The sequence below is a fragment of the Humulus lupulus genome, chromosome 6 (assembly GCF_963169125.1).
Source record: "Humulus lupulus chromosome 6, drHumLupu1.1, whole genome shotgun sequence".
Lineage (NCBI taxonomy): Eukaryota > Viridiplantae > Streptophyta > Magnoliopsida > Rosales > Cannabaceae > Humulus > Humulus lupulus.
This window is the reverse complement of record NC_084798.1, coordinates 213,356,134-213,372,253: the sequence shown is the minus strand read 5'-3', so window position 1 is coordinate 213,372,253 and position 16,120 is coordinate 213,356,134. Positions and strand designations below refer to the sequence as shown.

The 16,120-nt window shown below is 32.7% G+C and overlaps 1 protein-coding gene across 1 annotated transcript; it reads left to right on the top strand.

The window, feature by feature from the left end:
• The first annotated feature begins 7,015 nt into the window (after window positions 1–7,015).
• LOC133785997 (receptor-like protein 36) lies at window positions 7,016–9,902 on the top strand. The gene is made up of 2 exons (XM_062225209.1): window positions 7,016–7,806; window positions 8,804–9,902. The coding sequence occupies exons 1-2, from the start codon at window positions 7,016–7,018 to the stop codon at window positions 9,900–9,902; spliced, it is 1,890 nt and encodes a 629-aa protein (XP_062081193.1).
• Window positions 9,903–16,120: the final 6,218 nt, after the last annotated feature.

The window sequence follows — 16,120 nt, the reverse complement described above, 5'->3', positions numbered from 1 at the left end:
ACATCCGAGATCAGCGTAGATCCGTGAGGACCGGCAGCATTATCCACCACATACGAATCCATATGGGTGGAAATGGTTAGCTTCTGAGCTCGGGAAGCAGAAGGTCTTTTGGCGAGCTGGGTAGAAGGCATTTGACCCGCCACAGGAAGTTGGGATTCGACCACGGCAGCGATACCAGTCTGCGAGGTCGGCGCCACCACAGAGACGACGGCCTGCGAGGGTGGTATCGTCGTGGGGGCGTTAGTCTGACCAGTCAACGCAGCAGCAGAGCTCGAAGCTGGCGGGGGAGGAGGAGTTGTTTTCTTAGATCTCTTGGAGCTTTTCCCAGGCTGGCTGGTTTTCAGTCCCCCTGCCCTGGGGCGTTTGCTCCTCTTGGCACCCGCATTGTCGATAAGGGCGTCGAGGTCGGAGTCCATATCGCCTGCACAAGTCATCACATTGAGTCAGTAAAAGAAATACAAGTTACCTCAACACTATATATAGAGTGGTGGAAGAAAAAACCTAACTGGAACTTTCCCCCGAGCTTGAGCTTGGGGACCATGAAATTCCCCCGTCTTCAGAAGAGGCGGGGGGAGGGCCTTCCCTATAAGTTGGTGATAACCTCGAAAGGCCCCTATAATCATTGGTCCCATACTGCACAGCTATCCCATTCCACATCTCGTCCGTGGTATACATAGTGTCGTATTTCCCGCGCCCACTATCAAACCTATGGACACAGTCATCTACCCAACTCCATATGTAGAAGTGGTATCTATCCTGTGGGCACGAGACTAGTCTATTGGGCCTGTGTTTTAATAAAGTAGGGGACCACATTCGCGAAGTAGGAAGGGTTTTACCTCCATCGGAGTCCGAACTCGAGGCTTCATCATTGGCCTCGTTCCCCGACCGCGGACTTCTCGAGCGAATTGGGAGAGATGTTTTCCTTTCCCTCCTCGGAGGAAGGATGCCTGTGGGCAGAGGCACTTCCTCCCAACGTTCATATTTGTTACTGGACCAGTCAGAGGTTGACTGGCCCTGTCCCAACAACCCACAAGCTCGTAGCTTGTCCTCATGTAGCAGAAATGAGAGAGACCTCCTGCCATAAGGGAGTCGGAGCAGGCTCTCTCTGTGCTCCTTCATTGTCTCGTCAGGGGTGGGACGCTGAAAGTTAGCTGAAAGGCGAGATACACTTCAGCTAAACATGGATTCAAGGGCTAAGGATTCGAGCTCAAAAATAGAAAGTAACAAGAATACTTACGAATTCGCCTAAACGAACGATGTCGAGACGGGAACAGACCGTCTGTCCAGAAAAAAGCCCTCTTGAAGTCAGGGGGATGGTTCGGAAGGTCTTCAAAGATTTTTGTCTCTTTGGGGTAGCTCGAAAGATAGTAGAAACCATCTCCTCCCCGAGCTCGGGAGGGATTACTCTTCAAACAAAAGAGATATAAAATCTCTTGGGGTGAAGGTCTTATCCACCCCAGTTCGTGGAATAAGGACCTCAGGGCAGACAGCACCCTATATGAGTTGGTGTTGAGTTGGAATGGAGCCAACCCAACGAAATCGGTGAAGTCTCTGAAAAAGGACTTCAGGGGCAGCAAAGCTCCTGCCTTTAGGTGTTCCTGGCTCCAGGCCGCGTATTTCACACTGGAATCGCGGCCCCCAGGAGCGAAACAGCTCCGTTCATGCCTTGTCGGAGCTCGACACTTCAGCGTGTCTAGCGAGCTAAGGCCATGAATGGCCAGGATGTCAGTTATCTGGTCGGAGGTGGTAACCGAGCTCTGGTAGAATTCGGCTTCAAACATCTCCCTCCTAGGCTGCGAAGACGAAGGCTCCGCCATTAAGGAAAACTGAAGTTCCCCCGGGTGGTATGCTACCGTGACTTTTAACGCGGGGTCGAGGGGAACTGGCCTAGGTCCGGGGTTAGGCTCCGGATAGATGGCTTCCCGAAGGACCCTTCTCTTCTTTTCGATGACCTCGTCAATCTGGCGGCGATAGTGGGCTCGAATGTCTTCTTGCTCGCGTGCGATCTCGTACTCTTTAATCAGACGCTGGTTCCGGACAAAGACCGATTCCGGGCTCGGAGATTTGGGCTCGTAAGGGATTGCTCGTAATGACCCCCACCGTCTTTCCAGATTCTGTGACATCTAACGAGAAAGAAAAAATGGTGAGGGCCATGCATGCAAAGATCACGAACTCGATAGGATGAGCTCGGATATCTAAGGACAAGAAATCAAGTATTTAGACCCTTGCTAAAGAGTCAGAGCGTGGCTTCCACAGGAAAGAAAAAGGAGCGTGGATGATTTCTTTTTGAAAATCCCGAAATTCAAGGGAAAGGAGAGTGGCGGTTAGCCAGAAAAAGCGTTTTTGGTTTTCGTGTATTTGTCAAAACCCATGTTTTTATCCAAAAGCTTAATGAACAAGAAACGCCGCCTAAGAACTTCAAAACCCAGAAAATGGGAACCACATTCAAACGTCGAAACTGGGTATAAACCAGAGACGAACATCCAGAGTGGAAGTCCAGAAAGCCTAAAAGCCTATCGGTTCAAAACCTCCTATCGCATTATGCTAAGAACACATACTAACGTACACAGCAAGCACAGTATAAAAAGAACAACGAAAATGGCGTACTTACACAGTGATGGTGAGTGCAGCGAAATCGTCGAGTGGAGAAGAGGTTGCAAGAATGAACTCACTGACTCGAACAGACCAGGGTTCCTTTGTCTTTTGGGTCGAGAAAACATGCACAGGATGGAAGCTTCTTAAGAAAGTTTCTGGCTTTCTTGTTTTTTCTTTTCTTTCTGGTTTACAATGAACAAACGTAAAGAAGAAGATGAAGAGGAGATCTTATATATATAGGTGGGAAAACTGAAATCGATCAGGAGCGTTGGTTAAAATCCTCAACAGATCGAATGGAGGGGAATCGGTGATGAGATGACGCCGAAAAGTTGTCAGACGAACGATCGTGGGCGTGTTCCCAAGGTACTCAAGTACCTAAAGTGAGCAATACCCATCTGGCACGTGTCCGTTTTTAAGAGTGTGACGGTATGGTTCCCGAAAAGAGTAGTTCAAAAGTTTCCTTCTCTTAGGATTCGAACAAATACTTTTGAGGGGGCAAAATGTTATACCCAGATTTCGAGCCATAGCAAATATGACCTCGAAAGCTGAGTTCGCATTAAATGGTCTCGTGAGGGTTAGGGTATGCTCTACGATTGTAAATCGGAGCCTGCAAAGTATGATACAGACCTCGAATATGGTGACCTCGAAATGATCTCGATCTCGAAGGATAGCTCTGAGAGCCCCTCATCTTCAGGAACAACTTCGGAGCAGGAATCTCGAGCTCGATATGTTATCTCGAAAGCAATGTTAGCTCGGGAGATGTCAGTGGCTCGCACAATGACGTGAAACCTTAGATGCTGAAGCCTTGGAGATACACTATGATCACCTTAAATATCTACAAGTATCGTAGATATGGGATGTAATCCTCATTTATTGATGTAAATCCCCAAGAATCATGGGATATTATTTAGTCAGTTATGCGTTTCCTGATCTTTGGGGAACGTTTCCTTTTATATCTGATTGTTGGCATTTAAAGCCATTTATTTTTATTCACAAAAGAGTAACTACCCAAAATATGTGGAATAGTATTCTGCATCCTTCTCTATAAATAGAGAAGTCATGCACCATTGTAAAAGAAAAAAATTATGATCCTTGAGAGAAAACTCTGAAGAATTCATGCTAAGGAATTTTCAGAGATAATCTTAAGATTAATAACAGAGACTCGTGGACAAGGCAGATTTAACTGCTGAACCACGTAAAAACCGTGTGTCTGATTCGTTTGTTTCTTTTAGCCATTGTCTTTAATTGTTTACGTGCTCTCTTCTTTTATCTGTTGACGAAAAACGGCGTCAACAATTTCTTATTGTGCAGTTAGTCCTTATAAGTAATTAATTGTGAAATGAAGAAAAAGTTTGTTAAATAAAAAAAATCTTCTTTTATAGAGAAATTTTGTTTGCTTATTGAGTTGCTTTCTTTTATTACAATTACAAGATATATTATTTTAAATTTAATTTATATTACCATGGAAAAGCTTCCCATGTTAACTGGTCACAATTGGATAGGTTTAATTAGATTTCATTCAAAATTCATATACTTTAGTGAGAAATGAATTCTGGCAATGTCTTAATTAAACAAAAATAACAATGAAATTCTTTTTCTAATTTATTTATTTATTTTGAAAGGGATGGATATACATATCAAAAAAGCAATAAACTAAAGATGAGGCAAAATAAGTGTAGAAACTTGCATGAGTAATCTTGAACTAAGAGCACTCCTAAGAGCATTGCCAACTCATAATATCATATATGGTGTTTTACTTCAAATTTTTACATTACATCATACATCAGCTTCTATATATTTTATCTCTAAATTATTTAAATATTATATTTTTAAATATCTTTATTAGTTAAAATAATAGAAAAAGGAGATAAAGAATAAACAAATAATTAATTTAGAAATAGAGAATAAAAAGAACTAAAATAATAATAAAAAAATGTTTGAAAGAGATGTAAGTCTTAGCTACATGTGGAGTTAAAAAATATAGTGAGTTAAAATAAATGAGTGATTTAACTCTTCCAAATGGAGTGTATTTTTAATGATTTTAAGCTAAATTTTATAGTTTTAGCTATATATATACGACGAAGATAGAATTACAAGATTTATTCAAACCCGAAACACAAGTGGAGATGACCCAATATCCATCGGCAGGGCTTAAAGTGAAACCCCTGTAAGATAATTGTCATATATATATATGACGAAGATAAAATTACAAGATTTCCGACCCAAAAGATAAGTTGAGATGACCGAATATTATTATTATTATTTGAATCAAAATCTTTCCCCAAATTATATTTGATTTCGTTTAATTATAAAGTCAATACACATTCCTACTTACTGAAATAGAATTGTGAGTTGTAGAAAATTTGTTGACTTGGAATATGTTTGTTGACTTGAATTAATAATTCTTCAATTATTTGTTACACGCTATAGGACTAATCCAAAACACAAGTTGAAGTGACCCAATATTATTATTATTATTATTATTATTGAAGTTGAGTTTTTTTATTAAATTGTATTGAAGTTGAGATTTTTTTTCTATCTATTTTTTATATTATTATTCTGATAGGTCATGTTTCGAAAGTTGAATAGCATTAGATTGTTGAATTATATGAATTTTTTTGTGAGTTATAAATGTTACAATTTTATAAATTTACCTCTTAAATTTTATTTTATAATTTTTTTTGTTATTTGGAAACCTTATCCCTAACGGTTTTATTTTTACAAAGTGTAACAATTATGTTTTAATAATTTTTATTCTTTTAACATTAAGTAGATTTTTTTTTTTAAAAAATCAGGTCATATAATATTAGTAAGACAATCGTTGAAAAACTTTTATCTATAATTTCTTCTCTAATTTACTAATGACAAATAATGATAATTTAGTACTTTTTTTATCTTATTTATAAGTCAACATTATTTTCTTGACAAATAAGTGTAGGAACTTGCATGAGTAATATTAAAATAAAAGCATTAGCTCTATTATCCTTCAAACTACCTCATTAAAATTTACTTTTTATATTTTATCTCAAATTTTTATATTACATCATACATAAATTTTTCTATATTTTCTCTCTACATTATTTAAATATTTTTATTAATTAAAATAATAAAAAAATGAGATAAAGAATAAACAAATAATTAATTTAGAAAAAGAGAATAAAAATGACTAAAATAATAATAAAAAATATTTGAAAATGAGACAAATCTTAGTTATATGTGGAGTTGGAAATACAGTGAGCTAAAATAGATTGTATCACTTCAATTATAAACATTAAGAAGTCTATTACAAGATTTCCAACCCACAACACAAGTTGAGTTATTTGGGTCAAAATCTTTCCCCCAAATATAAAATCAATACATTTCACTTTCTTGATTAAAATGGCATGAATCATACACATTCCTATTTTGCTGAAATAGAATTGTGAGTTGTAGAAAATTTGTTGACTTGGAATAATTCTTCAATTATTTATTACATCTACTTTATACCACACACTGTAGGACCAACCCAAAACAGAAGTTAAGGTGACCTATTATTATTATTATTATTATTATTATTATTATTATTATTATTAAAGTTGAGTTTTTTTTTTTTTGAAATTGTATTGAAGTTGAGATTCCTATTTTTTGTATCATTATTGTGATAGGTCATGTTTAGAAAGTGGAATAGCATTAGATTGTTGAATTATATAAATTTTTTATGAGTTACTATTTAATAAATTAAATAGTATGAGATTGTTTTAAAGAGAATTTGTTACAATTTTATAAATGTGTAGCATAAATACCTCTTAAATTTTATTTTATAATTTTTTGTTATTCGGAAACCTTATCCCTAAAAAATATTATGTTGCAATTAAGAGTGAGTTTTACAAAGTGTAATAATTATGTTTTAATAATTTTAAATTTTTAACATTAAGTAGATTTAAAAAAAAAATCACGTGATTGATGTATTGTGCTTGTGGAAGACAAACTTTCGTCTCTGTGTTTCTTCAACACTGTATAAAATATCAATAATATAATTAAGTCTGATGTTTCATAATTAATTATATTTATATATATTACCGTCAATTAAAATATAAAAATAAGAGAAAGAACACTGCACAAGGACTGATGTCCTAGAATTATTTAATTTCTGTTTTTTTTTTTAAAAAAACCAGGAGAATGAGATCTGTAGGTATTTTCTAATATAATTCTTTTTCAACATTATTTTCTTGACTATAATAAATACATGTCATCAGCTAAGTGAGATTTAGTCAAGTAAACGTTGGGACCAAACAAACTTTTATTATTTTAACTAATTAACTCTCTTGCCTATATATATATATATATATGGATGATGAGCCAATATATAGCATATAACTCATCCAACATTAGTATTTTAATCTCTGCATCTCTTCCATTATAGTTGATTTGGGTGAAAATGATGGATCTGTTTTCATGGCTCTACTCTCTCATCATTCTCTTTTTTTTCTTCTTTGTTACTTCTTTGTCTTCTCCTTCTCCACCTCCATTGTGCCATCCCCATGAAAGCTCTGCGTTGCTCAACTTCAGAAATTCTTTCACCTTCTATAACAATACATGGTTCTGTATGGAGGAATATGGGATTAATAATCCTAATAATACAATTTCATGGAACAAAAACATGGACTGCTGCAGATGGAGTGGAGTCACATGTGATGAGGTCACAGCTCATGTCATCCGTCTTGACCTTACATGCAGTGGCCTTCAAGGCATTCTTCACTCCAACAACTCTCTTTTCTCTCTTGCTCATCTCCAATCTCTTATTCTCTCTTATAATTATTTCACTGGCCAAGTTCCTCTCGAATTGTCTCACTTTTCCAACTTGGTTACACTTGACTTGAGAAGGAATTATGATTTGAAACTAGAGACATCTAGCTGGAAAAGAACTCTAGCAAACCTAACAAATCTCAGAGAATTGTTTCTTAGATATGTTGATATGTCTTCTACTTCACCTGATTCATTTATGAATCTGTCAACTTCTTTGACATCTCTTGATCTTAGTAACAGTGATTTGCAGGGGAAACTTCCAGAAAATGTTCTCAGTTTGCCAAACCTTCAACAACTTTATTTGAGTTACAACCCAAATCTCAATGGTTCTTTTCTACAATATAATTGGAGCAGCCCACTTAAAGTATTGAATCTTTCTGAATCTGGAGTCGTGATAGATCTACCTCATCTTTGTAGAAAGTTTAAGTATTTACATATTTTGTCTCTAAGGAGTTACAATTTCTTAAAACTTTCTCCCACGTTGCTTGACAACTGCACACAAATCACTTCCTTAGACCTTTATTCTTATTATTATATTGGTGGTTATATTGGTGGTTATATCCATGGTCATCCATTTTAAATCTACAACAACTAACCTATTTGGATCTTTCAGGGAATAATTTCATAGGCCCAATTCCAGAAATTTGTAGCAACTCAACAAAAAATTCATTTTCGTGTGTCTCTTCAAAACATCAATTAGTGGGTTCTCCTCCATTGAATTTAAAATCTCTATATTTATATGAAAATGAGCTTAATGGGACAATACCATCTTGGTTATATTCCCTTCCATCTTTACAATATTTAGATCTAGGTTCCAACAAATTCAGTGGTAGCATTCAGGAATTCCAACATAATTCTTTGGAGCATCTTTCTTTATCTTCAAATAAATTACAAGGCTCTTTCCCAAGATCAATTTTTCAGCAAGTCAATCTCACGGATTTGTATATTTCCTCAAATAACTTGAGTGACGTCTTGCAGTTTGACCAGTTTTCAAAGTTAAAAAAGCTCCAAACTCTTTCTCTTTCTAATAATAGCTTATCACTGGTATCTAACAGTAAGAATAAAGATACTTTGCCCAATACTCTTTCTTATTTATTTTTGTCTTCATGTGGTATAAGTGAGTTCCCGTACTCCTTAAGAAGCTTAGAAAACTTAATATACTTGGATCTCTCCAACAATCAAATTGAAGGCAGTGTTCCCCAATGGCTGTGGAATGTGGGTAAGTATTCATTGTTTTCTCTAGATATTTCTCACAACTCTTTAACGCAAATAGATCATATTCCATGGAAGAATCTAGCAATCATTAACCTCGGCTCCAACCGACTTCAAGGTCATCTTCCAATCCCACCACCTTATACATCTTTTTTTTCAATCTCAAACAATACATTGGATGGGAAATATCACATTTGATTTGCAATCTCAGTGGGCTTCAACTCCTTGATTTGTCAAATAACAATTTGAGTGGGAACATTCCTCCATGCTTAGGAAATTCAAGTCTCTTTGTGCTAGATTTGCACAAGAATAAGCTTCATGGCATCATTCCTTCACATTTTCCAAAGGGAAACCACCTACAGGTTTTGAATCTCAACGAAAATCAATTGGAAGGGTCCTTACCAAAGTCTTTGCTCAATTGTAAATGGTTGGAATTTTTGGATATTGGAAACAACAAGATAAATGGATCATTTCCTTGGTGGTTGGAATCTTTTTCGTATCTCCAAGTTCTTATCTTGAGATCTAATAGATTTCAAGGTCCAATAGGCAATCCCAAGGTGAGACATCCCTTTCACAATTTGAGAATTATGGATCTCTCTGGCAATGAATTCACTGGTCATTTGCCGCAAAAGTATTTTAAGAATTTTTTGGGAATGATGAATGCTACTTCACATTACTCGAGCTACATGCAAGCAAATTTTGGTGGTGGTAATTATTACGAAATCAGTTCGTTGACAATAAAAGGATATTATGCTGAGTTGGAGAAAATTCAAACCATGCTTATAGTCATTGACTTCTCAAGAAATAATTTCACAGGAGAGATCCCAGAATTACTTGGTAAGCTCAACTCACTCAAAGGGCTCAATTTTTCACATAACAAGATCTCTGATAGTATTCCACCATCTTTGGGAAATTTGACCAATCTAGAATGGTTAGATCTCTCCTCAAACAAGCTTGTGGGGAAGATTCCATCGCAATTGGCAGCAAATCTAAATCAACTCCAATTTTTAAATCTTTCTGTGAACGAATTGGATGGGCTTATACCTCGCAGTCGACAATTTGATACATTCACAAATGATTCATACAAAAAGAATTTGGGCTTATGTGGGTTTCCAATTTCAGAATCATGCAACGAGACCACCACACACCAATTTCAGCAAGAAGACGATGAGGAACATGTGAATGGATTTGATTGGAAAATTGTGTTAATGGAATTTGGAAGTGGAATGGTTATTGGAATTTCGATGGGATACATGTTCCTTTCAGATAAAATCATTGATGGGCTTGTCAAAACAGTGAAAGGAGAATAATGACATCTTTTGGCAAAAAGATCAAAGCAGAGGAGGACTCGTCAAAATGTTGGAATTGAGAGAAGACATTAGTTTACATTTTTTGTATACTGTGTTTCATTTTGTTTAAATGTATGTTGTTTGTTATTGTAGCTCGTTATTATGCAAGTTTGTGTTTAAATGAATTTTAGTCAACTTTACAAAACTGTGTTGTTTAAATGAACTTTTTTTTTTGTTTCATTTTTCTCTATACACTTATAAAGTTTCCCAAATGATGATAAAAATGGTTGTTTCTTAAATAAGACAAGAAAATGTATAACTCAAATACAATTACAAAATTAATTTATGGTTTGGACATACATTTCTTCCCATTATTGCAATATATTCCTCTTTTTTGTTTTCAATAAAAATACTTTACTTGAATGAAAAATAAAACTAGAAAAAAAAAAAAATGATGTGCATTACAATAAGATAGAGAATTTTTCTTTTTAATTTCTTTGGTAAGAAACTAGGATAAGAAAAAAAGCCATATTAATTACTTGATTAATTCATCCAAATAATAATACAAATGTTTGGTTTGTGTTCATGTTAATCATAATATATCTATATGCTCACCTTTTAAGGAAGTTTTTTTTTTTTTTTTTGCATAAATTAAGTAAATGATTGTGTTTTTTTGAAAAGTATAAAAAATTTAAAAAAAACAAAAACAAAACAAACATAATAAGACCAATACTATTTTATGCATACTAGACCACGTGATAGAAGATTTGGGTCGAATAAATTTTATCATTATCTCACACTGTACTATTGAACTATTATTAGTAGTTTCAATAAAAGTTTTTATTTCTACTTTAACAAAATTACAAATAAAATGGCAGACCATAGATCTCTTTTTATTGAATGCATTACATATAAGGATCTCTAAACAAGATTTGTTAATATATGAAACACTTAGCACTAAACAAGATTTCATTATACATCATTTTATAGATTAATCAACTTATATCCGCCAAGAAATAATTTTTAAATACTCAACATAAAATAATTATAAAAAAACACAAGTGAGTAATAATAAATTTATTCATTATATAAAAAAATTATTGTTAATTATATATTATTGAAACTATCATTTAAAATTTATAATAAATTAGGATATATCAACCCAATTCAAAAATGACCACTTCAAAATAAAGAAAAAAAAATGGAAAATGACAACATGGATTGAGGAAGAATTTACATAAGTGTAAATTCATTTATCAAATTAATATCTTTGTGACAAAAAATAAAAATAAAATTTACTCACAACTGACAACCAAATCCAACCTGATAATTTTGTCAAAAAAAAAATCCAATAAAATTTTGTTAAAAAAATATCCTAAAATCAACAACCTCCTCTCATGTACACAACAATGACAATGACTGGTATCAACCTTTAAGGGTATCATTGTCATTTCATAGAAATTTTCTCCAAAACATGAAAGGCCAATGATATTTACACTCTAATAATCTATATAGGCACCCCATATATTAAAAAAAATTATTTTCTTAATTTTTTTTATTTTCTTGATTTTTTATTTTTTTTGTGTTAATTTAATCCACTTTATTTTCTTATTTTCATAATATTTTAGAAAATAATGTTCAATATTTTTTTACAGCTTTTTACTTTTATTCCAATATTTTATTGTTTTGATTTTTTATGTCTAAATATTTAAATTATATTTTATTTATATGTATTTTTAGAATATGCAAAAGAAGAATTTTTTTTTTAAAATAAGCATAAGTTAAAAAAAATGGATATATTTTATATCAATTTTTAATAAAAATTGGGTGTTTTAATCAAATTTTGAGATGTTAATATAATGCCCCTAGATGAAATTGAAAAGATAAATGACAATTTATAATCGCAAACACAACTAAGAGATAGAGTAAGATGGAGATACCATAATTTTTTTTTAATTCATTACATGTTAAAATTCATGATGTATATAGCACAAAACATGTCAATGAATAATTTGATATAATAATAAATTTTAGCAAACAATAACTACTTTTACAAATGAATCATGAATTCATAACGAATAGCATTACTCTTTGAGGAGAATGCTTTGTAGAAATAACATTAATTAATGAGAAAATTTATTTGTAAAATAATTTTCAAGAAAACTATTTTCAAACTAGTTTTCTTAAGGATGGTTAAAGGCTTATGTTGATATATTATTTGCAAAGTAATTTTCTCAACAACACTAAAGATTATTTTGTAATAGCATGTTATTTTGGCAAGTTGAAGTTTTAAAAGTCCATTTTCACCAAAAGTTTTTTCTTTTTTTCCATTACAAAATAATTATCAAGATCGATTAAGCAACCCTACGCGTCATTCAATATAAAAACGAGATTATTATGCTAATTTCACTTTCTCACACCATTAAGTCAATTTCAATGTCTGTTATAACAAAAAGTAAAGTTTGTAAAGCTAACGGAAAAACACTACACATCATGCCAATCTGTTAACAATAAAGAGTCCTAAAGTTCCTATTTCTATGACAAATAGACTATAATTCAGATTTCTATAAGTCCTATAAAGATTTCATGAGATATCTATTCATGTTAAAAAAAAAGGATATGCTAGAAATTTTAACTCTTTAACATTTTAATGTCAATTGATGTGGCATATTAGTTGCAACATTAGAATTGGTGGATTTATAGCATTCATGATTCATCGAATGAATGTATGACAAACTCATATGTTGCATCAATTGTTATTAAAGGTCGAGATCTTTAGCATTATACGTAGTTAAAATAACATTGAAACATTAAGTATTTTTCACTTTTGTAAGTTGTCAAATGCTTGAATCAATGGATTCATATGTCTTATCTCATTTTTTGTCTCCTCTATATCCCACCACTCAATAGCAGCCAACTCATTTAAAATGGCAATCAATGCACATGTAAAAATAAATAAAAAGAAATATCATTTTAATGAGTTAATTGTCATTCAATGATGGAAAATAAAAGGGATTGAGAAAATGGGAACAAGAGATTTGAATTTTGAATCAATGCAATTCAAGTCAAGACACAAAAATTTAGGGGATGCCCAAGAATAAGTGTTAAACAAAGTAAGTTTGGCAGCATAGTTACTTACCTTCCATTTGAACATGTAAAAAGATGTTATTGCAGCTTTGCTACTCAAATCAACTGACTTGGCATTAGTCCAAAGTATTGAAGCCAAAATTGTGTGTCCCAATACCTAAACAAGGAAACTTACATATAATAAGGCAACATTCATACAACCTATCACTATTGAGCCCTTAACATTGTAGCAAGCAGAAAAAACTATAAGCAATTTCAACTTTGCTCCACAGGAAGCCGGATGATGCTCCCTCTAAATGTGCAAATGCATAAGCAATTTCAAGTAGTGAAATGCATATCCAAAACACCTACACAATATGATTTAGAATGGAAACAAAACAAGGTTTCCAATTTAAACCTAACCCGCTTTTGACCTAAGCGCACGGTAAATGATGGGATGTCGTATATCCTATCTCCATCAAAATCATGTATATCTTATACAGCCATTTTATTTATGACAGAGTTACATGTGCCCAACCAAAAGCATAAACAGATTTGGAAAGCAAACAACTTAAAAGTTCCATAGAAATAGAGAAAAAGAAGTTGATACTTTAAATAATGTTATAACAACAACTGAGAAGAAGCTCATAAATGCAGTTGCAAAGATGATAGGCCTTGAAAAGCAATCCATATTTCAGTAGTTGAAACACCATTGAAATTTGAAAGTGCATTGACCTTACCACATGATACCCTTCTATTTTTATCCTACATGTTCCATATCATTTACATTCTTAAATATGGATCTGTTGGATGCCAAGTCAGCTATGTCATGCACGATTTATTTATCTTTTGCTTATATTTATACAGTAAATGACACAAGAAATAAGAATGTTTTGATTGTGCATAGCATAGCATGTGTAGAAAGAGACATGGAAAGTTCAACTTGGTTAACAAGGCAAGAGGAATAGATAAAACAACAAGGATGCACATTGATGTAACTAAAGCAAATCTCTTCCAAGTCTGTCAAGTTAAAGCTACCAAGTGAGAAACAAAGTCTGTAAAGTTTTCCTCTTAGCTTTTCCTCATTATATGACAATATAAAACTAAGTCAATTATTTCAGAAAATCCATTTATTATGCATTGTATATGAAAATTCATATGAGACTAAATCAACTCACATTGATTGAATAAGCAGTTCCTAATATAATAGTGATGAAGAGGGCCCAAAATAATGTTCATGAGCCAACGATCCATCCAAGGCCAAAACTCTTATCAATAAATTGATAAAAAACAATATTATCAATAAATTGATGCTCAAATGAATTAGATTAATATAATGAACAACTAGCTGGGACCGCCCCATTAAATTTAAACTTACCGAGAAAACCTATAGAAAACATCCAAGATGTCTTTAGTAGAGCTCTGTTTTCTCAAAAATAGAAACAAAAATTCTCACCGTAGACTATACAAGTAGTACATTGAAAATTGTTAATTTAAATCCAATAAACTATCCCAATGAACAGAACTTTTCTTTCAAAATCAAAGACAGATATATCAAAAGCAATGGTAAGAAAGCTTCAAAAAAAAAAAAATGTCTTTATATGAGGAAAACAAAAAATCTATTCTATTTGATCTGAGTATATAAAATAATATGTTGAACCCATGTCTCAGCAGTGAGAGGTAAAGTTTTATGTTAAAAATCTTATCAAACTAAGTGTTTAACCAACAGGAAAATCTGTTGATGCAACACAAGCACAAAAACGGCAAAGAAGTTACACTTCAACATCAATCATTTTTCAACTTCTCTAGTTAAGAATATATGTGAGAAGTAAACATGGCAACTACTTATCCAATTTTACTTCATTTTGGCTAAGGGACTTAAATGGAGAAAATTAAGTGATTGGATAAAGATCTTCCAAGAAAAGGGAAAAAAAAAGGACAAAAAGGAAAAAACAAATATGACATTCTATTATACTAGAAACTAGCTAATGCTTAAAATATATATATAAAAAAAACAAAGAGAAACTAATAAAGGGCTCTAATAATCATATAAAACTAGAACCAAATACTAGTAAATTTACGAAAAACAATCATGTAAATTGTTAGCATGGCATGAATCATACCTGAAAAGTCAACATTATTTAGATTGCACCTTCTCTAATTATTCTCACATGTGAATATATATACCAAGCATTAGACTAAACATACCAAAAAAGCAGGTCCTATAGATCTACAGAAATGTTAAAATCATAAACTGAAAAACCCAAATTTGTGCATTAAACAGACTAAACTTAGTGTCCCTCAGCCTAGTCAAATGCTCAAAATAAGAAGAGAAGGTGAAATAAAAAAAATCCAGTGCAATAATAGACAAAAAAAGTCTTAGATGAAAACATATGAAAATTCAAGTTTTTTACATTAAAAATATAAAGAACAACTTTTGAGTAGAGTTACAATTAAGTAACCTAAAACCCACAAAACAAAAATCAATCAAAGAACAGTGATACAAATCTATGAGTCCAAAATAACCCATTTTTGTCCAAAATAAATAAATAGAGGCTAAAACCAAATAAAGTAGTGCATCAACAAATGGACAGAAGTGGGACAGACAAACCTTTTGCTAATATATAGAAGGAGTGGTAAAGGAGCCCAGATGCAAAGAATCCATTGGCATTTTGCTTGAATCATAAAATTTCCTCAGTTCATTTACACCCAAAAAGAGAAAAAGATGGCGATGGTGATGGTGATGGTGATGGTGATGATGATTCTAAGCCTCGTTTGATGAATCTGAGTTCTGGGTTTTTTCAAAGATTCAATTTTGGAACAAGAGAGTGAGTGAAGTGTGTGTGAAAGAGTAGAATTAGAGAGTAAAAGCTAGTCTTACTGATCCAATTTTTTCTTTTTGTTTGTTTTTTCTCTTTAAATATTCATTTTTCCATTTGATTTTAATGTTTAATAAATAAATAAAACTAAATCCAATGAAAAAAATAAAATAATAAATAAAGAAAGAAAGTTTTATTTTAATTTTCTTTAATAATTTATACTGTTTCACTTTTGTCTAAAAAAAAATTACACTACTCTTTCACTCATCAAGAGAGGTTGAGTAATTAATCACCATTTACGTTAAACATTTTGTTTTCTTTTTATATATTGAATTTTTATATTTTGAAAAAAAT